We start from the raw sequence: 27,109 nt of genomic DNA on the forward strand, positions 1-27,109 counted from the left end.
AAGGGGGGGAAAAGTGATGCATGGAAGAGGATCAAAGGAGAGGCGAGGTCTGGATGAGGTGAGGATGAAAGTGGGGTAAGAGGTTGAAGAAATGGGGGAAAAGAAGAGCAGAAATTGAGGCGCAGAATAAGGGGGAGAATACAAGAGATGGTGGGAGAGGAGATGAAGAGGAGGTGGGGTGGTGATGAGTCATCAGCAGGCTCTCAGCCTCGGTGGGCCGGGTTGCTGTGGGGGTGGCAGTGTGACACATATGCAGAAACGCACACACAGAGGGTTGCCGGCTGTCATGCTGCTTATATGTCTCCTCCTGCTGCGGAGGCGGGTGGAAGACAATACAGGGATGCCACTGGGATGCACACAGCCGCGCACTCTCCTCCAACACACACATGCACATAATGATGATGACTGGACGAGAGGCCTCATTAGGACTCTGAGGATGGATGGATGGATGGATGGATGGATATCGGATACATGGAAGGACAGAGGTTTTAACAGTCAATGCTGCTGTAGGAAAGAAAAAAGAACAGAAAGAAAGAACACTAGAACGCCTCGCGCCTTTTTGCATCTCTTGCATACACTTTCCTTCATCATTCATACTTTATTAGGTGGTGCATATGCAGAGGTGGATGTTGTAAAAAAGGGAACAGACAGAGAGGAAGACATGCAAAAAACCTGGGCATGACATCACAGATACAGCACTATGTTCCTCTTAAGGCAGGCAGATGGGCTTTGAAATATTTTTGTGGCCAAAATGCTTCATGTTTATTTGCTCTGTGTGTTTCATGTCATTAAATCCAATCACCACAGAGATCAGGAACTGTAGCTGTTACATGTATGCATGGTGCATTTACAGTACACCACACATGCTCTTTGTCTAATCCTACATTGGGAAGAAAGGGCGGACACCCTGCGATAAATCACTCCCTATGTGACATGCAAGCTCTCGTCATTCTGTGTCTCTCTTTGGTGCTGAGTCGATCTCAGAGTTGCCATGCCAACAGATTGGGGGATTCCTAATTCTGATCTAGGCCACTGCGCACACACATACTCTACAAGTACATGAATGCATGCAGTCCAGCGAACACACAAACATACTTTCCACTGAGTAAATAGAGTTTATCAGTGTGCTGCCTGTGATGGTGTTCCCCTCTACGAATCATGGTGGCACAGTTTCAAAATCGATTGTCTTGTGTGTGCGCATGTCACAGTGAGAACGTGTGAATGAGAGCAGATCAAACAGTTAATCAGGTCACCGATTCTTTACACCTATTTTAGCACCAACATGACCATGTGAAGCTACAGGCAGCAATGCAAACAGAGGCAGAGACACATTTATAACACACATGCAGGGGAAAAAACACCACTCACATCACCATTGAAATTTGAAAACCTTTGTAGGAATCTCTGTTTAATTTTTAAACTCTACATACATTCATACATCTCTCAAATATAGAGGAGCAGACAGTACATGTGAGAGCAAATCTGAATGTGTTTGTGTGTTTGTGTGTGTTAGAGAGAGGGATGCAGGTTGGGTTAGCTGCCTTCTGCACACCTGCATATGTTTATGTGCTTGCAAAAAGTGATGGAGACACATAATGCGGGACAGAAAGACACTTTGGGCACAGAAATACACACTGAGTGTGTAAACATGTCTGAGTGCATTAGTGTAGTGTAAATTCATAGTGTATGTTGACATGTGTCCCATTGTGGGTTGCAATGTAATGTTAGATGAGTTGTTAAAAGAGGACAGTGTTATTTTAAAATGGTCATGTTTTGAATAACAGCAAAAAATGCACTGTCAGGTTAGTCTGTAAACATTTTAGCTTTAAATCTGACTAAAAATATAGTTTCTATGATAACCTGCATTGGTCCCAATCAGAAAACATTGAATCCCTTGAACAGACATGAAAAAAAACAAAATTTACAGCCATTTTTCTAATTACAGTAGATATCATTTTCTAGACTTGTAAAAGTAAATATTCCTGGAGCCCCCTGTCAATGGGTGGCTGTTTAACTGTGAGTGCATGTATGCTGCTTGTTTATCTATGCATGTCTTCATACATTATTTATGTCGTACGTAAGCATCTAAGTATGAGATCGAGTCGGTGAAGTATGAGTTTGTGCATGAATTCCTACACACGTGTGCCTTTTGGTTAGCCTGCATATGCATGGACAATATGGATGCAAGTATGTATGTGCATGTACAATATATACACACACATAATTACAAAAAGTCACAAATGCATATGTTTAATTATGGTTGCGTATCAGGTATTCATGTATCCCTGCATTACTGTTTGTATAGACTGTGTGTGTGTGTGCGTGTGTGTGTGTGTGTGTGTGTGTGTGTGTGTGTTAGTCGCTGTCCTCTCTCTCTTGGGTCTCAGCCAGTGAGCTCTCATCAATATTCTCCAGGCTCTCTGCACGTTGGATGCTGAGCTCAGAGAGTGGGATGCTGGGTAATGTAGTCTGTTCAGGGTAGAGCCAGGGCTTGAAGCCAGGGTTATGGCTCTGCTTCCACTCTTGATACTTCAAACAGGCTTTGTGGATTTTCTTCATCGCCTGGAAAGAGCAAGACAGGTAAACACAAAGGAAAGGACAACACGTGCTTAATTTTTTTCTACATTTGCATTGACCCTTAACAAATTCAACTGACAAATAAGAAATGATGGCAGTGACAGCGAAAAATGATTGGTGCTTGAAAAGTTTGCCAATATTCCTTCTTGGTCAATACTCAGATAAGGCAGACTGAGCTGAACTCAACAGATATGGTGGACAGAAATAGCACTCCAAAAAAAAGAGACAAACACGGATGAGTGACAGGATAGAGGGAGACATAAGGAAAGCTGTGAGAGATGGAGATATGTACAAAAATGAAATGTGGGTAGAGAAGCCAAGAGGGAGATGCTGGGAGATAATATGGTAATATCCACACTAACACATTTTCAGTTTAAAATGCCATTTTGAAGCACTATTCCAGAAATAATCGCAGTCCATTCTGCTTGAACGCCTGTAAAAGCTTATTTCATGATCATTCACCAGTTTAAATAGGAAGCAGAGGGCAGATTGCTTAGTTGTAAAACATTCTGCTGAGGAAAAACAAAAATGGGGAAAAGTAAGACTAGCAAATTATTCGTACGGACCTACTAATAGGTGGAGTCATTTCTAAAAGAAAGTAACACAGGCTAATGTCTCTTTTGTCTTCTAGAAAATGGTAACATCACATGGGCGTGATAGATAAGGGAAGGACACGTAGCAACTCGGAAGAACCATTCATGAAGCAAACATAAGTGTCTGCATCATTGTTTCCAAAAGTGTCTGATCACATCAGAGCTGTCAAACTAAAATGGGGTCAGCAGCATTTCCAAAAGTCAAAGTTTTAGAACACCACAGTAGTGTGGATGACAGCTGTAAACATAGCAAAAATTATGTGTTTTAAAACAAAAATGCATTAATGTGGATGTTAAAGGCCTACCCTGATGTCAGAAATCATCAAGTACTTTCTCACAGTGTCAAAGGTGAAAAGGCAACTGCATGGATATGTGTAGAATTTTTACAAATCTGCACACAAAATAAAGGCCAGTGGTTTAAAATGAGAAATGCTAACACTATTTATATCTTTGCATATGAATGATAAAAAAAATCTCTAAAATCCCAGTGAGAAAATTCTCCCTGTATATATTCTGTTGAAGCCATCAGCATGGTTATTTTCAGGGGTATCTGTACATCTCACTGAGCTGCTATTTTCTGACACAGCCATCAAGAGACTCCTCCATCCCGGGGTGTTCTCTAGAGAGTCTTTGCCCTATTTCAACAAACATGCACACACCCTCAAACAGACAAACAGTAAACAGTGTGTATCCGGATCATGTAGAGGAGCCTGTACTTATTTTACATGCATTTAAGGTCTGCACATTCTCATCGTGTCAGGCACTGTGCTGTGTATAACCTCAAAGAACTGTGTTTGCATTAACACATGGACAAACACACAACACGCTCACAGAATCCATTTATCTGCACGTGACTTACACGAGGAGCAAGTAAGTGGGAAGACTTGTTGACAACCCACTTGGGTAACGATCCTGTAAGGAGAGAGGGAGAGAACACAGTAAGACAGACAAAAGTGTGAGAGTCAAAGTGAAAGCGAGCAAGAAGAGGATGGTGAAGACATAAAAGAGAGATTTAAAGTTTGCTTTATTACGTGTCTTGTCACCAGCATCAAAGTTAAGCTCAGCAACTTGCTACTCACTGCACTCAGATGCAAACATACGCATTACCAGCAAGTAATTACAAAGATTTGGACTATCTGCAAATGAAGTGAATTAATGGGAGAATAAAGGAAAAAGAGCGAAACGAGGAAGAGGAACACAGAGAGGTGAGATAGTGAAATAGACTGTCCTTCATATGGTTACTATGGTGACCCGTTTTGACATAAAGGCAGGGGAATGAATAATTCATAGAACACAGAGCATGCTTTAAGCACCTGGGTGAGTGTGTTGGTGTGCTTCAGTCTTTTTGTGCGTGAATATGTGCTGTGTATGAGGGTGTCCTTGTGTCCTAATTGCCTGTGTAAGTGTGTTACTTACCTCGGGGATCTACCTGGGCCATATAAGTGAGGGTACAGTGATTAGGTCCCTGGCTTTGGATCATGTACCCCGTCTGAATGGAAACAACACGCACCATGTCCTTTTTAGGAGGGTATTTCTGTGGAGACAACACAGTGTGACCTGAAGTTACCTAATGTAATTGACTTGTGAGTCGTACTCACATGCATCCGCAAACAGAGATCTGAGAAATCCTTCTCTGATGTGTACAACCTTGCTCTTTTTGACTGTCTATCATGATATTTCAAAGGTTTGCAGGGTAGACACTCAAGGGATGTTTTCAAGCTGCCAGTCAAAGTGATTTTCTGCTTCACAGTCATATTTCTGATGTAAATCCAGTCGTTGCTACCCTGTGAATAGCACAGCAGGAAAGGCCAGATATAGCCCTCTATTTCACAACTATCCCCTTTGACTACATATCTAAGATTTTTATTTATGATAATGAAGTACAGTACTGGTTAGCTGGTACTAATTGGGGCAGGCGCACTGCAGAGAATCTAAGCAGCACACAGAGCAGCAGCCAGCTAAGAACTGTTACCAGAGGAGAACTTCAGATAACCACTTTATCTTTCCCCCACTTCTTGACTCGTATTTTTGGCAAGAGCACAATCTACTAATAGGTTACATTGTAGGAATTTCTCCTGACAGTACACTGACAGGTAGCATGAATCAGCTGCAGGTTCCAGGAAATCACAGACAGCATTATAGTCTTCTGAGATAATGGCTTTTTCGTAGGGACTTCATGAAACATCCACCACACCAGAAAACTTCCTGTGTTACTCTTACTTAGCTTTGTTTCTTTGCTGTTGGTCAGACGAAAGAAACATATTTTATACATCACTTTGACCCTTTGGTAACCTGAAATTGCCCTTTGTTATTTCTGACATTTTAAATGGAGATAAAAAGCTAAGGTTCAGGAGCAGGATCACACTTCAATCACCACTACTTCCTGTTGTACACCTATATATACCACTCTGCCCTTCCCACTTCGCTTCTCATGCTCCACCCACCCTCCCTATACTTCTTCCTAATTTCCTATCTTCTTATTTTCCTAGGTAGTCTGCCGTCCAGGAGTCGCTGCTGATCTCCGACTAAGTTTTTCCACACCGCATCAGCTCATCTCAGTCATCACCAACATAATGATCCTGTGCATCCAATAAAAAATCAAGTTTCAAATCAATGGTGTGGTCTCTGTTAGTGAAACAGCAATTAATAAATAAGACACATGGTCTACAACCATGCTAGAAGCTCTGTGAGGCTGCTCTTAGTGAACTAATGCAAACTGACAATGTTAACATGATGATATTTAGCAGCTATACATATAGTGTTTACCATACTCATCATCTCATCATCTTAGCATGTAAACACTAATTATACAAAGGGCAGCAAGGGGTCAATGGAAACATCATTAGATTTGTGGGTTTTGGCTGCAACAAAACTAAAAAATGATCTGGATATATGAAATGTCTGTGGATCACTAATGTTCTTAGCCATATTCTGGGCACAACGGATATCTGTACCAAATTTCACTCATGCAATATCGATCAATCAAATAGCTGTTGAGACATTTCCACATGGGCCAAACCAATTAACGGGCTGATAGATTGGGATTGCTATTCCTGGAGTCATGCCACCATTGTAGCTAAAACAACATTGTCTACATCAAATAAAGTAGTCATTAGCAGCCATTAGTGGTCAATAGCTGTTGCCCTGATATAAATACATAGGACTCTCATGCAGGAACAAACTAGACTCTTTAACAATCTGTCCAGTTGTGGGGTTTGTAGTGGAACATGGCACAGTTAATACACACTGCAGGTGGATGGCTGAAAAGCTTTGCATATTTATGACTGAAAACAGTTGGTATTAATCATGTGAAAGATGAATAATGAATGTAGTAGGAGATACAGAACAGGTGGACTGACTCCTGTTGGTGTAAGCATGAGATCACCACTTTATGAAGTATCACCACCAAGTTCACTCTACACATGAAGCTCAGGAGTGACCTTGGCTTATCTCTCTCTCTCTCTCTCTCTCTCTCTCTCTCACACACACACACACACACACACACACACACAGTCATGTACACTCACATGGAACACAAACATGCACACAGTCTATTACGTTCGTAACCACTAATTGATGCAGGAATGCGGAAGGCGAGGTGGAAGTCAACAGCGAAGAGTCACATGAGAGGCCTTATCCTTCTGTAAACATTATGTTAGTGAGTGAAACTGAGAATGAAAAACTGAGAGGGAAAAGACAGAAAAAGTGACTGAGGGACAGACAAAAACAAGAAAGAAAAGAGAAGGAAAACAAGACATGGAAAGGAGAATAGAGACAGAAACAGACAGTGAGCAAGGTCTTGCAGAAACAGCTTCATTGATCAGTAAACTATCTGAAAATTTGTCAGTTTCCTAGCAAAAATGCCAAATATGACTTGGTTGTAATTTGTCAATGATAACTGACTGCTTTTCTTCATTTTATGTAATACCAAACAGAATATTCTTTCATTAAATAAATGGAGGAATTTTTTTTATTTTTTACCACCAGATAATCAAATAATCAATTAAAAATAATTGGTAAATTAGTCAGTACAGAAAATAACTGGCTGTTGTAGCCCTACAGGCGGGTGATGAGTACAAACTGATTCAAAAGACAGTTCTTCCAGTTAGACAAAAACACAGAAATAATAGCAAAAGAAAAGCCAAGGTTTTAGGCCTGATTCCAAGCTAAAAGTCACACACGTGGTGTTCTTTAATCAACATGTTTGTGTTACTGATCTTTGGCATTCAAATGAATCAAGTCGTTAAAAAGCATGATTGGAAGCTAACTAAAGCACACTATGTTCAAGTAAATCAAACAAACTATCCCACAGTTAAATTAAAGCAGTGCTGGCAAAGAGTACATCTATAATTCTCTCAGGAAATGCATCGATGACAGGAGGTATGAGGATGTTCTCTCTTTGAAAAGGTGCTAGAGCATCTTTACTGTCTGGATGGACTGGTTCTGTAAAAGATGAGCCGCATTTTAAAATATTCGTACACACACAGCTTTGCATTGCTGCCTTACCACAAACATTTGCAGAATTTATTTTTTTTAATCCAGGACAACACCGAAAAATTCATTATGGCTCACCCACTATGTGCTCATTTCAGAATCATCAGCCATTTGTTTTGCAATGCTGCATTAGGGGTTCTGTGTACTGAGAACCCATTTGTCTGTCTGTGTTTGTGTGTGTTTCTGCGGATACTCACGGGATGTTTGACAGAGTAGTTCATGATGATGTAATCTTTCCCTATTGGCAGCCAGGAACGAAGCGTGATGACATCACGGTTCCGAAGAGGTTTTGGACACTTCCCTTTTAACAGTAAGGTAACTCTAGTGAGCAAAACATTTTACAACAATGCGGTCTTGATGATCTGTCTACTTCCCTTTTAGCCCCACATTAATGCAGACAAGATGTAGCAAACTGTATATGTTTAGAAGTGAGTGTGCAACATACATGAGTAGTAACCAACATCTGCGTTGACCGTAAGTTTCCCGATGTCGAAGGTCTCAATGACATTTGAGTCCCATTTCCTTCTGTATTCGATGTCATGGAGAACGTCGTACATAGTCTCAGCTGACACGTCCTTACATATCATCCGACACTGAGAGAAAAAGAATGAGAAACAGAGAGTTAATTTGTAGACAATAAATAAAAAGTACACGGAGCCCAGCACATACTAAACCCAATTTCTTGAATGTGTATTTACCATACATAACTAATGCAACAGCACCAATCATGCGGTACTTCACATTTTATAGCCCTGTGTCTCTAATGCGAGCTATGGGCGAGGAAAATCCATTAGATTTTAATGAAGTTGCGCCCTATAAATTCAAAGGAAACACTGCTATTGTTGAGAGGCTACAGTTTACAGTCATGCTGACGAAGGTAAGTATGAAACAAAAACAAACCCTGATGAGCACATCAAAGACACGCAAAAACAAATGCAACGTACATAATCTGGTATGCAAACAGAACAACTACAGTATGAGCAAGTGCATTGTGTGTAAAGTTGGGAGTTAGGAGATCCTGCACATCGTCAGATTAAAAGCACACAAATATTTGGCGACTGATGTGTAAACGATAAGACATTAGATGGGTGGAGAGTGTCAAAGAGCAGAGAGAGAGACAATGTGTGTGTGAGAGAGACAGAAAATTAGGAGTGAGAGACACCACTGACCATAGATGAGTCATTACTGGAGCTGAGCGCTTAAATGGAAAACAACACACCCGCTACAAGACAGAGACAGAAAGATACGTCAAATGGTGAGACGGCGAGAGTGAAGCAGTAGCAGGACGACTACATGCTATAGGTATGTGAAGTCTTTAAAAAGCAAAAGACGTTAATTCATTCTGTACCACAAACTTGGTTCAATAAAACACACTTGAAGAATAATTTACTGACTTTAGATCCTAAAATCTACTTTAAGAAACCTTGAATTAAATCATAGAGGTGCATTTTAAAGCAAAACCTCGGCGCAGTTTATCATTTAAACATCCAAACCACAGACTGCTGATTTGTGTGTTCGTGTAGGTTGGCTGCTGCTTATTAATGAAACCATTGGGACTCCAGCTCATGTTTGGAGTAGACAGCGCTACACCCCAGGTAAAGAAAGAGGTCTGCAGCCCAAGAGCAAAGGAGTTACTACAGTTACAATTACCTGGGGGCATTACTCTCAACGGTAATAACAACGAGACAGAAAGGGGGAATCATGTAAAGACAAAGACAGTGACGAATACAACAAAGAAACAGCAATGAAGGATGTCCATTTAAAACAATTGACAGACAAAGAGAGGCTAAAAAATTGGAGCAAGAGAAGAAGAGCACATAAGAAAGAAATGGACCAAGTGTACCGTAGTCATCTGTCCCAGATGATTTTAACTCCCATTACAAATCAGTCCAGAAGGTTTAAAGCTCAATCTGAACTATCTTCATTCCCTTGTTCCCTGAGGGCTTAATTTAAGAAAATTATCACCAACTTCACTCTACATTTGGCTGTAAAGCTGCTTCAATGGGAGGTCTCTTCACAGTTTTAGTTACAGTCTGTGAAATACAAAGTCCTTACCTTTGATGTAACAGCACAAAATGTGCCCTTTAACATTTTAAATCTTATGTAAATCTTCTTATCTAAAGTGTTGCTCAGATATGGATCAATAAAAACTTTTACTAACGATGACTGACTAGTCATTGTGTCACATGAAAGAATAAAATGACAAAGTACAGCTTACATGCTGCTGTCTAGCAGCTATAACATTTAGCATGTTTGTTTTGCTTGGCAGCATGATAAGATTTGCTAATTAGAGCTAAACGCTAACAAGCATTCATTTTGAGGTATTAGAGAGTTACAATTTTTAGTCAGTGTTGGCACTAGAAGAGAAGTTGGGTGATTGCCGAGGCTATTAAAGCTTCATTGATTGAATATAGACTTTCAAAAAGTCACTTTGAGCATTCATCATAAAAAGAAGTTTTCAGCTTTCTTGGGAATTGGGAGTCTATTGAGAAGAAAAGAACTCATCATTTCAAAGCAGTTTTTCAGGTAAAGACCCAGAAGTCAAATTAATTGCTCTGACACTAGATATTATCAACTCAATGTCCTACTTTGGCTTGTAACCCAAAACCCCAAACCTTATTTTACCAATTCTGAATCCAAATCAGACATGTACAGCAGTGTCAGTGTGTGCACTGCATCTGAAAGCTACGTGCACTTGTTGAAACTGAGCAAGCCACAGCTGTTGTAATCAACTTCAGCTTTATAGCCTTTAGACATACATACAGCCTCACCAGGACTTCACAAAAGCCACACAGTGAAACTAGAGATATTGAAGACTCTAAACTGAAATGGCTTTCCTAAACAAAGAACACACAGAACAAATAAATGTAGAATGAGTGCAGAGATGAGGGACATACAGGCTGCATGATGACAGCAAAATAACAGAACAGACAGGAAGAAAAAAAACAACATGCAAATCTGATGCAGGTGAATCATTTGGTTTAAACTCATCATTATTCTAATCAAGGACAAAAAAGGAGCTTTTAAATGGTTCTGTTGAAGAGGCAGAATGAGTTCTGATTTCAGGGTCAAACACTGTTACTCAAACTATGCAAAGAAATCACCTGTAAGTAAAGCAGCATTCAGAAGTAAGTAAAGTTCAGAAGATTTGACAGCAACCAGACAAGTCCTGCAGAAGCCAAATGAAGTTGCATGCTGTATGTGTGGTCACACCACTCAGCAAAGTGTGAACACTAATGATAAGAGCAAAACTGTGTTGATTGAAAGGCACAAAAAGAGCCTCAACTGGTTGCAACATCATCACAGAGCTACATGAATACAGCGAGGCCCACGTTCACACCTATCAACACGTAACAGTTTTTCTAATTAAACTGGTCTGCATGACTTTGAACAAACACACATAAGCAAAGTTCACACAGAGGGGAGCAGGGCTGAGAATTCCAGGTGGAGCCAGAAAACACAGATTTCTATATTTATTTTTAAAGCTTATTATGTTTGGCATTTTGCCTTTAGCTTGATAACAGCACAGGGAATATGGAGAAAGAGCAGAGGAAAGACATGAAGTAAAAGTCTGATCGGCTGGCAAACCAACTGACTCACTAAGTCAGTTCTGACTCACTGCTGACAGTCTTTGCATCCATGTGGTATGAGCCCTAACCACTCAGCTAATGGGTTGTCCCAATACATTTTATACATATAAAATCCTACAAGTCCTTCACCAAGGAGGTGGAGCCTCAGCAGAGTTATTTGATGATCGGCGTACGTTTGCCTGTCTGTCTGTTTGTCTGTTAGCAACATTACTCAGAAACAGAATAACGGATTTGGATGAAATTTTCAGGGAAGGTCAGAAATGACAGAAGGATCACCTGATTAGATTTTGGCAGTGACACGGCTTATAGTTTGGATCCTCAGATTTGATACACATTTCTGTATCATTGCAAGATAACAGCAATGATCCTCAGCAGGATCAGCTGCCTATAAGCGCATTTTCCCAGGTTCCGTTTAATCAGGGTGTCTTGTACTTAAGAATTTCTAAAAGAGTCTCAGTGTTTTTCACCATTTACTCAAAAAGTATATTGAGAGGTACTCCTGCTTCTTGTAATATTCTGGAAAAATCCTGTCTTTTAAGTAGCAAAATGGCACAGTAGATATGACACTGCAGCTAAACACTGCTATACAGTTGTATTTAGTAGTAAGGCCTATTCTATAGCCAAACAAATCAAAAGCAAAGATACAGTGCATGTATGATGACCAAGCAAGAGTGGAAAGTACATCTACTTAAGTATTATAGTGAAGTACTTTTTTGTAGTTCATTACTACACATTACTAAGGAATCTTTTACATTCTTTTACTTTTACTCCATTTATCTGATCCCTGCAAGCTATCAATTCATAGATTCAACTGTTTTATCGTAAATAAATCTGTTAAAGTTAGCATTATCTTAACCAGCTTTAACAAAAAAATGCTGCACACACTTTCATGCTTCATTATCATTGCAATAATATTCTATATATTGTCATATGAGGGGGACATCCTGCATAATGAGTACATGTATTTTGCTGTTAACACAACCACTAATATTAAATAATAATTGAATGCTTGGCTTCTACTTGTAACAATTTATTTTACATTGTGGTATAACTTCTTTTAATTAAGTCAAGAGTGCAAACAAAGTTTCCAAAACTGTGAGTAAGAAAGCAGACTGTGGGGAGGCCAGAAGGGAAAACAGTCTGTCACATCACAAAGGGTGGCTCGCTGGCTGCTTAAATGAGATTAGTGATTGTAAGAGTCATCTGATACCACTCTGCCTAAACTAATGAAATGCTAGTCTATCAAAGACAATAGTTAAAGCCCTTTGGAGTTTCCTGTTATTACCAGAAATGATTTTGTAACTCTTAATGGGACGTTTGTGACATGCAGAATGGAGCTACGTAGCATGTAGCAGAGATTGCACAGACGCTTCTGACATGAGGGACTCTCCATAGTGGAACTACAAAACACAGTCAGTACAGAAAACAGTATAGTAGGACTTCTAAAATAAAGTGTACATTAACTACATATATCCTGTTTTATGTATGAAAAATAAAATACAGAAAATGCAAATGGTAACTACATTATTTCTACAAAAGGCTACTATGAACCTCATATTTGATATCTATGTGTGTGAGAGTGTGGAAAGATTGGCAAAAGACCAATAGGTCAGAGAAGACCAGAGAGAATAATGGATGTGCTGTATCCACAGGCAAACTGAAACAAGAGTAGGAGGAAGAAGGAGAACCAAATGAAAAGGCGAAAGAAGAGAACTGCAGGCAGCAAAAGACGTTCAGCGCAGAATGAAGACATAGAGGCGGCGAAGTACATGTGTGCGTAATTCTGTTACGCACTAATTCAGTAAACTCAACAGATGAAGCAAGGAGATGGGCGGAGAGAGAGGCAGGTGAAGTAGAGTTCAGAAAGATAAGACACAGATGGAGGGAGATAAACAAGGGAGCAAACAGGGACACAAACAATAGGTGTGTGCAGTTTCCTGCGTCTCTTCTTCATGCCTTCATGTCCACATGTCGCCTGCTGCCCACTCAGAACAGCCACTGACCACTGACCCTGGCACATCCCACCCACTCCACCCTCTTTCCCACTGACCCTGGCACATCCCACCCACTCCACCCACTTTCCACTTCTCCCTTACTCCCTGTCTCGCCCACTCTCCCTGCCACTCTCTTCCTTCCCTTCTTCCGAGCTGTCAACTGTCATTATTTGCTCCTCTGAGTGCTGATATATGATTGCTGAAGACAATTATGAGAAAAAACTCGAGGGGGTGTTTGCGAGTGATTCAGAGCTGGGCTTCCCTCCACGTCAGCATGGGAGAAGGCAAATCCAGGAGTGAGTTTGTGTGTGTGTGTGTGTGTGTGTGTGTGTGTGTGTGTGTGTGTGTGTGTGTGTGTGTGTGTGTGTGTGTGTGTGTGTGTGTGTGTGTGTGTGTGTGTGTGTATGTGTGTGTGGGTGTGCATTGGGGGATTCAGGGATGGGAGGCGGGGTCAAACTATATGAGTAAATAAAACCTCCTACATATTGTGCACCGTATGTGAAGTCACGTGCAGACTAATGATATCATGGTGACAGTTAATGTGAGTGATTGCAGCTCTGATTACACTGTGATACAGAAGTCATTATTGATGAATACGGCAGAGATGATGATAATGACGATAATGGCGTTGATGATAATTAGATCACTAATGATAATTATGATTGCCAGCCTGTTCGCTCTCTCACTCGTGCAGATATACATTCTGTTCTTTACTGCTCTGAATGCTACAGGAAGGAGAGAAATGTACACAGGCAGAGAGAGAGAAGTGAAGTCTTCAAAAAAGTCTCAACACTCTCATTAATCATTCGACATGCATCAGCAAAGATGCATGCTTTTATTCCGTCTATAAATAGAAGAGCTGTATCTGTGGCATCGCTGATTGCTTAGCCTGAATACACACACACACCTAAGAGTATGAAACATACACACCATCAACCACTGCAATTAATGTCAGCATGTTACAAACACATCCAGGGTGGAGGATTGATGAGTGTGCCGGCTGAAAGGAAAGGGGAGTTAAACAACGACGCACAATGCCAGAATCATCTTCTGTTACTGTCATATTTGCATAAAGATAAAGTGCTCGTTATGGATAGCAGCCACACCCAAACTCCAAACGTGTGTCTGTGTGCACTTTCTACCTCTCACCGTTTGCAGTCTGCGGCTGTCAGGAGGAAACACACCTGTCCTGCATGTAAAAGCGTGAATAAGCAGATCCCTACCCTCTGTATACACACACTTTAATCCCTGCTGATGGTGCAGACATGATGCACCCATCCTTCAGCACACACAGGAGATACTCTGAGGAATTACACGGGCAAATTAGGCCTATTTATATGATCTTATATGACCCCCACACACAAAAAAAACCTTGGCTCACGGGTAAAGAGACAGATAAAGGTAGGCTGGGAAAGGCACTGTGCTTTTGTGGCCCCTGCATATGAAGATAACACCTCTGTGCACACAGACACACACCCATACACACACACACAGCACTTTATTTACCAAAGTAAACACCTGGTGGCTCGCTGACACTCATCAGACCCGGATACACCAGCAGCACACACACACACAACTACACAAAGGAGAACAGGTTCTTTTCTGTCTGGGTGTACACGAGGAGGACGATGTATCCCGGTAATCAGATTTTAAGATCAGATCGATATGTAAGGGCTGAAATGTGGACGTATCCTTGCCAAAACTGCCGGCTGTGAAGCCAAATGTGTCTTAAGGTGAAGCTGATAGCGCTACAAGAGCATCTGAGCCAGTTCTGAGCCAGTTAAGCACTAAATATCCACTCAGTCAGGTGCCTAGCCAACATCTGAGGCAATAAGAGGAAGCTGTTGTGTGCACTGGCAAAGCAAACTGGAAGTGTAACTGTGATTTAATGATATCTTTGTTCCATTTCTAGATCATTTTCATCATTTTCCAGGGAGCTGACGGGCACAGTTGCTTCCATATTGTCAACTGTACTTGACCTTTGTTTCCCTAATGTGTGCAAATTCAACCTATTTCTCAAATTCAGAACAAAAAGCTACATATGTGCTGTGAGGACACTGAGTCCCAGAACACTAACACAGCCTTATTACTGACTGTGGTCTGATATTATATATTAGATGGCCCAACAGCTCTTCTAAGGCCACCGCTGTCCTCATGATGCCGCCGTATAAACTCCCAAGACAAACACTCGCACTTGAGGGAAGCTGCCACGACGACTGTTTAACTAGATAATAAATTTTGCTCATTGTGCACTTTCACATGCCTGTCAAATCACCTCACCTATACAACTGATCAGAACAGGAACTGCTAGATTTTTCCACCTGCTGCACTTTCTGTACTGTACAATCTGTACTTTGATGTAGGACTTCTAGACCACAACAAAAGACCGCCGCACATCACAGGGAGCCCAAAATAATCTCACCATTAAACTCAAGCATAGTACGGCCAGTTCTGAATAATTTGACACTGAGAAAAGCAGCAGATTACAAAAGCTGTAACCAGAGAATACAATAAGTTATCAGTTTATATTGTTTTCGAGCCTCATCAGTTCTATTGTCCATTTTAATATTTCAGCTTTTGCTCACTTCCCTGTGTGTTGACAACAAACTGTATGCAAATTTAATTCCACATTGTCCACAAGGTGAGCCGACATATTAACCCTCCTGCTGTCCTCATTTACGGCACCAAAAAATATTGTTTCCTTGTCTGAAAAAACTCCAATAATTCAGCAAAAAATTCCTGAAATTTATATAAAATTTGCAAAATCTTCAGGAAGAAGATTCCTTAAAAGTTTCCCTTAAAAGTTTTATTTAAAAAAATCCCCAAATTTGGCAAGAAATAAAAAAAATTAAATTAATTTTTTTTAAGTATTTTCAAAAAATGAATAAAAGTCTTCAAAAAAAATCCTAAAAATATCTAAAGTGATTCCATATATATTGGTAAAAGTTCTAATATTTTCTTTAAGAAGATTCGGGGGAAAAATCCTGAATGTTCTTAAAGAAACATTTTTTTTAACATTTCTTTTTCTTTCCACCAAAAAATATTCAAAAAATTCCCCAAAATATTGAAAATGTGGAAGTTTTCACTGTGAAAATATATATTTTTTCCCACATTTTCAAACTTTAAAACAGGTCAAATTGACCCGCAGGACGACATGAGGGTTAAACTCACCCTGCATGATGTACTTTTGCATAAATACTTGAAAATAGCTACACTGGCAGAGGGTAATGTGTCTCCAGAGAGATAAACCTAGCTGCAGCTTTCGCTTCTTTTTTGTGCATTTCTTCGAGTGCCCACCATGGTGCATTAAACAGGATATGTTCACTGAACTAAAGTTTGCTATTTCCAAGGCTCTCCAGATGAGCTGGTACCATCATATTGGAACATTTCTCATTTGTATGTGTGCTTATAAAGGGATAATATGCAGTGTGCTTGGTCTGTTCTGCTAATAGTGGTCTGTGTAAGCCTCTGCAACTACAATGCAGCAAAAAGCAGCGGTTAAAGCGTGTCAGCAGTTTAAATCATATGGGAATTCAGAGAGCACACCTCCCTGCCAACCCGATTATAAAGCTGGGTTTTATTTCACCCCATCCCCTCTGTGTTTGTGCTGTTGTCACATGACCAGTACTTTCCTTCCCAGTAAATGCTAGACGTTCAAAGGAAATGCACCACAGTGGAGAAGATTAGGTTTTATTTTTAAAACTTGCATTTCATACCTGTGGGGAAGAGCAATTACCTTGATCTTGTGGACGGACTTTCCCTCTTCCAGAGACTGGGTCCACACCACGATCGCCCCCTTGGTGTAGGTCATACTCCAGCCCTCTTCGCACAGACACTCCGCCTTGAAGCTGGCGAAAGCCCGGTCGTCCGGGATGGTCACAGTCTGAGCAGACATAGCGCGTTACCGGGAGGAGAGGCAGAGGAGGTCTGGGAGACTCCGACAGCCGACAAATATTTTCCTCCTCTTCCGTGGAAAGAAGTTGTCTAATTCAATTTCCTCCCAGCCAGAAGCTTTTGCAGGCTGCGTCTTGTGATGGTGTGTGTGTGTGTGTGTTCAGGGAGGTCCAACAGCCGCAATATACCCTACACAAACTAATGGAACAGAGGTGGACGCACAGGTGAGAGCGCACGAAATAAGGCAGAGAAGTGCGGAAAAACAAACGAGACGGGCGAATCAAATGCGAAAATCAGCCGATCTCGGCTTTCGAAGAAGTTTGTGTCCGTTTCAGCAGTCCTCGCAAACAGCCGCTCTTCACTCAAACCATATGTTTCTGCGTTTCCGCTCGCCACTCTCCGTTTCTGTCTCCTCACCTCCGTCTCCAGCCTTTCCGTCCTCTCTGGATGACTCTCTGCTCGTGGCTCAGGTGGGATCCTCTGTGAGCTTCACAATAACGAGCACAAGCTCTCCATCGCTGCTTTGCTGCTGTGGCAGGTGGTGGAGAGGATGCGGTGAGGAATAAGAGGAAGAGGGAAAGGAGGTGGAGGGAGAGAGGAGGAGGAGGAGGAGGAGATCGGGCTGCACCGGCAGCAGGCAATGCAGCGACAGCTACCGTGCAAGCGCCTCCCTGTGCTGCCTTCAGGTGCTCCTAGGAAAGCTCACCTCCCTGCCCAATGGATGTTTAAACCCTCCTGTTCAGCAAAATAAATAAATAAAATAAATAAATAAATAACTAAATTCCTCAAATCTCTGCAAATGTGCAAAACCCTCAGGAAGAAAATTCTAATAATTCCTTAAAAGTTTCCTTTAAAAGTTTTATTTAAAAAAATCCCCAAATTTGGCAAGAAAATTCTTGAAATATTTTTTAAAAATGAGTAGAAATCTTTCAAAAAATCCTCATAATATCCAAAGTGATTACATATATATTGGTAAAACTTCTAATATTTTCTTTAAGAACATTCACCAAAAAAATCAACCAAAATTCAGCACATTTTGCTGGATTTTGGTTGATGTTTTTGTGAATGTTCCTAAGAAACATTTTTAACATTTCTATTTTTCCACCAAAAAATGTTGAAAATGTGGACATCAGAAGTTTCACTGTGAAAATATATAATTTTCCACATTTTCAAACTTGAAAACGGGTCAATTTTGACCTGCAGGGCAACACGAGGGTTAATCCATTTACTGGGTATCAGTCTTTACTTTTCTCCAGGTTTATTGCCACGTTTTGTCAGCACTAATATTGCACTGTGTTGAACAAAAACTCTTACTAGTCACACCTTTTTTTTTTTAGTAATATCTGGCACTTTAGACCAACTGGTCCTAACAGAGGCCTTACCAGTGAGCCCAGATGTAATGTTGTCAGGAAAATCCCAACTGATCAACTTTTGCACACACTTATGTCCCTCTGGATTTAACCACTACCTCTGAGAGTCTTTCTAGTTAACTATTGGACTGTAATAGCTCTGACATGTTACCTATAAACACTGATTCAGCTCATTAGTTGACTAATGACCTACAATTGTCTGTGCTAATTTACTGGTAAAGCCAAATGTTCACAAATTAATTAGTGAGAGTAAAGAAAAATTGTCCTCCGTAAAACACATTTCACACACTAGAGCAATTGAAAGTGCTTTGTTTTTTTAAAGAAAAAAAACATAATAAAAGCATAGTGAAAGGCCACAATTTAAAAATGTATAAGCCAAATAGATTCCAATTTATAATTCACAGTTAAAATTATGACTAGTTAACTAATTAATGCTTCTTTTGGCCCCTCTTGTCAACTAGTAAGGCTCAGAATGTTGACAAATTAATTAACATATCCTCAAGATACATCAGTTAGTCATTTTCATGCCATTTTTTTCTTGCACTATTTCTTGTATTCCCTGCTGTAAAATTGAAAATTTCCCTGCTGCTGGATCAATATCTATCTATCTATCTTGACTCAACTGCCAACTAGTGGGGTCCAAAAATACTTACTAGTTAACAAGTTAAAGCCTCTTGTTTTGCTTAAAAAACACTGAAACTAAGATTAACCACAAATAGATCACAGACTATTGTTATTTTTAAAATATGCCCAACAAATAGGCTAGTTATTAGCTCATGAGCTTAAACTTTAAGCTAACTGGCTAACTACTATGTAACTTTCTTACAAAAATACAGCTATTGTTGTTACATTTTTAGACACACGATGTGTACACTAAAATTTGTGTAGTTGCAGTTTATTGTTTTGGTCTACATTTTTAGGCTAAATAATTGGTTGCTAATGGCAGGCCAACATTTGTAGCTTATCAGTAGAGCTGAATACAACCAAAGCTTCCTCTTCTTCTACTTCTTTGTGGTTTTGCAGCGTTCAAATTTGTTGTGAAAATTCAGTAAATGCATCTTCAGTATTGTTACTTACAGGCTTTGGAAGAGGTTTAGCTACATGTTCTGTAATGCTTTTGTGGAACTAGTAGAGTCTTTACAGCAACTTTAGACTAAATTTTAAAGCACATTTTTATTACTAACACATAGGAAGTCCGCTGCATAAGGTGACCATGTTGTTGTCTAAAACATGCAGGCAATCACTGAGTGGACGTTTTATTATTTTTAAATTCCTTACTGTCTCTGAACGCAACTCAAAACCACCACACCGCACGCGCACACCTTTTGTAAACTCGTTAGTTCACGGAGTAACGGGGGCGCGCATGGATCCTGTTGGCTGACGTGTAAAGTATTTGGGAGTCTTCATCTTTCTTCTTGTCCTACTTCCTCGTGGATTTTTCAGCTATCAGTTACAAGGAGACATAAACTCCCAGCTACTGAGAGCAACAAACACATTGAAATGTGCTAAAATGCAGTCATTTGTGTCACTGAGTGTCTATTGTCCATACTGAGTGTATTTCCTTGGTCTTGTTAAATGTCTCTTTTTTTTATTTTTCTTTCAGCCCGGGCAGTCATTCTTTCATTCGTCTCCCTCCCTTCCTCTCAGAGTGTGTGAGCCCATTAATGGTCTCTTTCAGTTTGATCTGTGGGTGTTCTCACGACATCTTGAAACATAAATATCTGAGCTTCTTTTTACTTTTTAGTCTTTGAATTTAATGTATATTTCTGTATATAATGTGCTATGTTTTTCCTTCCAAGAGAAAATGTTTCATCTGGTGGTGGCCGCTGTGGTGTAGAATACCATCCACGATCCATCTGCTTGGTGCTCGCCTGTCACAAGCAAACACACAGCAAATAATACATCATTGTACATCTGACACACAATAACTGTCATTCTATTGTGTTGTCATCCTTCACATTGTGCTGTTATGCAACAACTCTGTCAATAAAAGCTGGTTAAAGTTTTCATTCACATCCACAACCTTTGACTGTCAGCAAAAGGTGAGAGAGAAGGAGCTTTATTCACTATAATGAACTGAGCAACAGTGTGTCATAATCAAAACACAACACACACTTCATGACACAGTATGTCTAGGAACAGGTGGTTGAATTTGAACAGACCTTCTTCCTGGTAGACATTTTGATTTATTAAACACATCAGAAACATAATTAATCGCACACTCCAATCATTGCTAGAACAGAGAGGAAATAAGTGTTATTAGTTCCAAATGTGGCAAGTATCTCCCCTCAGCAGCCATCCTAGTAATGGATCTCAAGCAGTTCTAACAATACCAGCCCCCTATCTAAATGAATAGGAAGTGGGGCATAATTGCAATTCTAATGGTTTCTGGGGCATGAAAACTATATATATAGAGTCAAATTAGATAGAAGCTGCTGAAAAAGCTTGGTGATTTGGCCCCCCAAAAAATGGTTAAGAGTGTTTTCCTCCATCAGTTTTGCTTCTGTTAGACACAAAACCTATATCTTGAATTTCCCTCGGGATTAATAAAGTATCTATCTATCTCTCTCTCTCTCTCTCTCTCTCTCTCTCTCTCTCTCTCTCTCTCTCTCTCTCTCTCTATCTCTCTCTCTCTCTATCTATCTATCTATCTATAACCAGGTTAGTATCAGTGCAACAGTGTTGGCTAAATGTTTCCTAGTCCAGCTGTAATAAAGCATAAAACTGGCTTTTTGGGGGGAGAGGTGGGAGGCAGGACATGTCATACAAAAAGCATCTTTGACGCGATGGATTTAACTAATAGATTTCTATTCAGACCTTTTAAAGTGGCGAGTCTCTCCTGTGTGACATCTCCGTCCTGCTATGACGAGTCAAAGTGTCTGCTGTGAAAAAGGGTAGTGAGTCTGATTCATTTAAAAACGCAAAAAGAAACACAAGGTTGTCAAGATTGACCCAGAGAGCAAAGCAGCATGTAAAGCGCAAGTTCTTTTAATAGGGAAGAAAAGAAACAGTAATGGTGCTCATTTGGCAAAAACTTGAAAAAAATGTAAATCAAATCCAGTGTTGGTTTTAGTTCTGCCAGACAGCCTTGTGTTGTTGTTTTTTTTTCCTTTGGTGATATTACTTCAGTGTGTTGTCTTTGTTACTAGTTTTCCCAGTATTTTTAAAGGTTGATAAAAACAGTACTGAATCCACGGCACTGCCATGCAACGGCACCAAAAATCCTGAAACAGACCTAAACACACAGCATGTACAGGTGTAATTAATAGCATTAACTACAGCTATAATCTGTTTAGGTGAGTCAGTTTCAGGGCTCTGCTGCTGTGCATTCTGGCTCACCGAGATAACTTACAGGCTGAGACAGAGAGACTGATTTTCTGTCATCATTGTTCAAAACTAGCTTCACCTGTGTCTGCAAATTTATTCTGATCCATGAACGGTGACGTTGACTGTCTTGAGGCACAAACGTTGAGACTGATAGTAACAGAACGTTTCAAAAACACTTTATAGAGCTAAACTGACAGGCTAGTGTGGGTAACTGTGGCTGGATTTGTTGTCAAATTTACAATGGTAAACCCACACTGCCACGCCTGTAGCATTCAGATGAGACGGCTGGTAAAGGTGTCTGTGGATTTACGACGGCAGAGCATGTTGTCCTCAGTGATTCATGTCTGCACAATAAGCCTACTGCCAACACACAACATCCCCACCAAATAAATCACAGCTATACTCCACTGTGAGAGGCCCACTCTTGTATACGTCAGAATGGGGCTGTTTGGATTGATCTTCAGCCACAATAAAATGTCATTTTCAAATGCATAATATTTTTTCTTTGCCTGGAACACACTGTGTCTTTGATGGTAACCTCGTCATATGCAAGCTAGTAGGTGTAGCTGAAATCGCCAACCAGTAGAGCCTCCAAACATTTTTGAAAAACGTGCCATTCCTCCTACTAAATGTGATTATCATTTTTACCTTAAAGAAAGACAAACCCAAGGAGGCAAGCGGATACATTCTTCTCACGCATATCAGGCAAAGTTTCTAGTGCGGCAGCTAATAAATTCATGCAGTGTTTCCCCTCAAGTTTGCACCACAGCTTTACTTTCATAGGCATCTTTGTGAGTGTTTGAGTGTGTCTCTGTGTGTGCTGGAAAATGTTCTTCTCTCTGACAGAAGAGCAGTTTAAATCATTTAAAGTTTGTTGCACTCTCTCTTATACTGTCACAATAAAACAGATTAAGTACGACCAAGACAGTTTGTTAAAATTAGGGAGGCAGGCAGAAGGTGATATGCAAAGCACCATGTATTTTACTCTGTACTTTTCCCCCTCTGTCCTCTCTCTCCTTGTACCTTTCAGGTGTCAGATTGGCAGCTACTGTACCCACAAACTTGTCCAGTGTTTATTGCTTCCAGCTTCCCATTTCCACCAAACTGTGAAACAATTTTCTACTCTACTTATGATATATCTTATAGTTTATGCCAGTTCACTCATCTGTGATAAAAACTATTATCAGCACTGACATAGATTTCTGCCTCTCTGCTCTGTTTCTTGTAACAGCGAGCTCATGAACAAACTGTATGCCCACTAAGCTGTTCTATAATTAATGCTCTGAATGCTGGATCTTTCCATTTGATCTACTGTCAATCTGGTATTTACACTGTAAAATTAAATTTGTTTTATTTTTTTAACCTGTCAGCAAGGATGTCAGGGAAAAATAACATTAAAAATGATTGAATAATGTTTGTAGATTCTTGTTTGTATTTTTAAATTAATTCACTTTTCTGAACCAAAACTCTTTTCCCACCAACATATATTGTCTACTAGTTTTTTCATTATGAGTTTGTGTCATAAACATTTATACAACCTGAAACTTCAAATATTCCAAAACAAGTAAAAATAACAACCAGTGCCTGTAAAATAATGATATTTTCAACTGATTTAAATACAGTAAAACAGTGTTATTTTATTGCCACACATTATAAAAATAAATGATTTATAAATTTATAGTTTTGCCCTTCATATTTTGTCTGTGATTTTACGAGGTATTATCTGTAATTTAACAAAAAAATATGACAAATTATTTACCACTTTTCAAACATTAATATATATTCTTATCTATTAAACAAATCCAAATATTTATAAAATAATGTTTGGTGATATAAACACAGTAAAAGCTGTGTAACTGCACCAGTAGATTTTGTAAAAGAACAAGCTACCATGTCTAAAAATAAATAAATAAATAAAATAATGTTGGCATTGTTTACAGTTTTGTCCTGTTTTTATTACTGTGTATACACAGGGTTTTAATACTGATTAAATACTTTTTCTGAGAATATCTGTCATTTCTACATATTCTACATCATTTCTACAATTTAACAAAGTATGGAAAATCTCTGTAAAATGTAAAAGAAAAAAAATACTGCTGAAACCCTCCTTTTGAAATGTGTATCACTCACCATCTGATTGTATCATGTGCTGCATGGGTGCAAATGTGGTTTTTCCTGGTAAATTCATGAGCTTGACGAGTTTTATATTTTAACTATGGTCATATTACGCACTGTATTATTTGATTATGGTTCATGTGCTTGCTTCTGATTCTCTCCCTCTCTTCCCTTCTCTTCTGTTCTGCTGCCATCTTTTTACTTTCTGTCTAGAACTGTAAAAGCCTTATGAGCTGGGTCCTACTCAAAGTTTCTATCTGTTACAGGGGAGTTTTTCCTTACTTTCTTGCTCTGGGAGGTTCAGGGTCTGGGTTCTGTAAAGCATCTTGAGTCAGTTTTGATTGTTATCTCTACCATATAAATAGAACAGAATTGAATTATTCACATGACACAACAATTGCGCAGAAATGCACAAATTATCTTTATTACCGTGGACACAAAAATATATTTCAATAAAAGAGAAGAATGGGATTAAGTTAGGATAACTCAGTCATGAGTTTAACTGGAAAAAGAAACATGCAAACAAATAGAATTATAGTTTTTAATTTACTGAGAATTTCTAATTTCCTACTGGGATTGGGATTACATATATCACATATATCTTGTTTATTTTTAAAAAAAATCATATTTTGATATGAAGTCCTACTTAAAATGATATATTGTAGTATATTCTCAAAATTATGTCTGAATCTATGACTGGAGACCAAAGATGATGACATTTGCCTAATTGTCTAGTTCCAGTTTTAAACTCCTTTATACAGTCTGTGATCCAAACTCATACACCAAGCTTTGACGCCATCTGGCGGCCATGATGCACATTGAAAGGCCAAATACTGTTAAAAACAGCTTGTCTCATCAAATATTTGTCAGTCCTTTTGAGAGCAGCACTTGTACAAAGGAGATGTAAACGAAAGCACCAGAAAACCAAAACAATTCTGTCTCGTTGATCGAATACAGTAACAAACCAACTTCCACAGTTAGCTGTAAAGGAGCCATTATAGTCAGTTTTGTACTGTTTCATTGACTGTACTACTGTAGCTAACGCTGTTCTTTTGTACGGTATGTAGTCCATACAACCCGTTTCTTAGAAAAAAAAATGCAACGTTAATTTATTCCTCAAAATTCATATTACTTAAGACACTCACTAATTTATGTGGTACTCACCAATTTCTCTGCCGCTGCCTTTCAACGACTTCATATTTCGTCATAGCAACCGGTTCGCAGCTGTTCAGCTAAACGACATTTCCCAGAGTGCAGCGCGGCTTCTAGTGACATCCACGCTACGATGAGGTGAAGCGGTTGTTTTCGTCCCGGTGTGTGTAACTAGCTACCTGTAACGGAGGTACAACGGCTGCTACACCTGAATTACCGCGGTGTCCCCGGCCTGTAGGGTATCTGACACCCTCTGGAGTTACTGTCCGACTGACGGTTTCTATCCCGGCTTGGTTTTCGGTGAGTTTGTCGCCATGTTATCATCCGTTCCCACCAGGCTAATTGCGCGAAGGTCGCGCAGCCTGTCGCCGTGTAGCCGCGTGCTAAAGACTAGTGCAGGCGACGCCGCGAGTCACGGCATCCGGGACACACCGGAGGCCAACAGGAACCCCATCGTGTCCACGTCTCGGACCTCCAGACGGGGTATTCTAGCAGAGGAGACCGCTGGAACCAGTGTGAATCCATCGGTGCAGTACCACCACCTCGCCCCTAGGTGGCTGTCTAACCTGGAGAACCGTCGCAGCTCCTGGGCGGCTCTGGCCAGCAGGGGGCGCAACAACAGCCAGTATTGGGAGGAGAGCGGGCGGAGCGGCGGGGGTGAGGGCCGGGGGACAGGCGAAGGAGCCGGCCGGGCAGGAGTGGCCTCTGTCAGTGTGTTGTCTGCAGCAGCTGTGGCCCTTTGCCTGAAGAAAGACTCTGATAACAAAGGTACACAGAATTACCATGGGCCTGTGTTGTTTAAACTTCTCCTAGTGATACTTCACTGACTGCTGTGGTGTAGAAAAGATTGTACACTTTTAATAGATATATACCCTATGGATTTATAAATTGAAGGTATATTATAAAGCTTTAAGTAGCTTAAAACTAAAGGGAAATAAACTTGGCAGAAAGATATAAGTAAATAATGAAAAGAGTGTATGGCAGTATATTTGTGGTTGTGAATATCCATAGTAAAGTGTAATGGAGTATACGTTGTGGTAGTACACATACATAGTAAATTGTAATGGAGTATTCATTGTGAGCACACTCCTCTGCCATGCTGTGCAGAGGGTGGTGGGTGTTCAGGATGGACAGCAGTTTGTGGACAACAGCGTTGTTTAGTGTCGTCACTGGAGTTAGGAAAATATTAAGGAATCTTTGGGTTTGAAAACTGTATGGGAATATACATATTGTGGGATTTAACAAACAAAAAAAGTCTTGATTTGATTTGTGTTTCATGCTTCGGATCTTAATTGTTTGAATTGTTTTTTCCTATTTGACTAATTTGAGCACGCTATGACTGTGCTTTTGAAAGGTGTTATATAAATAAATACAATTATTACATTCTTCTTGTGTACTAATGTTCGCTGTGTCTGTTTCTGTTTGTGCAATAACAAGGTGATGCTCTTCTGGAGGCAGCGAGGACCAATAACGCTGAAGATATAGCCAGGTATCTCACACACACAAATGCTTTTAGTAAACATTTGCTTGTCTTGTGTTTACAGTATGCAATGGGTGTCTATTTTTGCACTTACACATTTCGTGCATCTCTAATACTTTGCACTGCAGCTTGTAGAAGCATCACTGACACTCTCCAGTTTTAACCACATTCATGTAGGGTGCTACTAAGTGCAGTAAGAGGGCTTCATATTTTAGACCGTGTCAGTCCAGTGTATGTTATCATGACTGTGTGAGATTGATGATAGATGGTCATTGCTGTCTGAGTATGTTGGGGCTCTTCGATGCTCAATTTATGGATATTTTCTCTAGATACGATGTACAATGGTTGATTTAAATTGTATGAAGTTGAATTTCAGTTTTGGCCATGGTAATCATCACAATGTTCTTACTTAAAGATAGAGGAAATATAGATAGATAGAATCTATCTGATAGAATCTGTTCTTCTCTCTCCAATGTTTATAAAGAAAAAGTATTTCCTCTTATTTCTGGATTTTATTTGACAT

The 27,109-nt window shown here is 39.9% G+C and overlaps 3 protein-coding genes across 4 annotated transcripts in view; 2 read left to right on the top strand and 1 right to left on the bottom strand.

Moving 5' to 3' along the window:
- LOC127536903 (coiled-coil domain-containing protein 186-like) overlaps positions 1-27,109 on the top strand; it is a 218,860-nt gene that overhangs the window by 34,613 nt on the left and 157,138 nt on the right. The gene's annotated exons all lie outside the window — the stretch shown is intronic.
- On the bottom strand, positions 1,376-17,871 carry stard10 (StAR-related lipid transfer (START) domain containing 10). The gene is made up of 6 exons (XM_022200246.2): positions 16,985-17,871; positions 8,110-8,257; positions 7,862-7,965; positions 4,587-4,704; positions 4,030-4,082; positions 1,376-2,562 (listed from the first exon to the last, which is right to left on the bottom strand). Exons 1-6 carry the CDS (start codon positions 17,141-17,143, stop codon positions 2,356-2,358), a joined length of 789 nt encoding a protein of 262 aa, XP_022055938.1. The 5' UTR covers positions 17,144-17,871; the 3' UTR covers positions 1,376-2,355.
- clpb (caseinolytic mitochondrial matrix peptidase chaperone subunit B) overlaps positions 25,218-27,109 on the top strand; it is a 42,937-nt gene continuing 41,045 nt past the window's right edge. For both annotated transcript variants that reach the window (XM_051958325.1, XM_022200247.2), the window contains exons 1-2: positions 25,218-25,874; positions 26,544-26,595. In XM_051958325.1, coding sequence (XP_051814285.1) covers positions 25,421-25,874; positions 26,544-26,595 — 506 coding nt within the window. In that variant the 5' untranslated portion in view covers positions 25,218-25,420. The remainder of the gene's footprint in view (positions 25,875-26,543; positions 26,596-27,109) is intronic.

Source organism: Acanthochromis polyacanthus, chromosome 13 (assembly GCF_021347895.1).
Source record: "Acanthochromis polyacanthus isolate Apoly-LR-REF ecotype Palm Island chromosome 13, KAUST_Apoly_ChrSc, whole genome shotgun sequence".
Taxonomy (NCBI): Eukaryota; Metazoa; Chordata; class Actinopteri; family Pomacentridae; genus Acanthochromis; species Acanthochromis polyacanthus.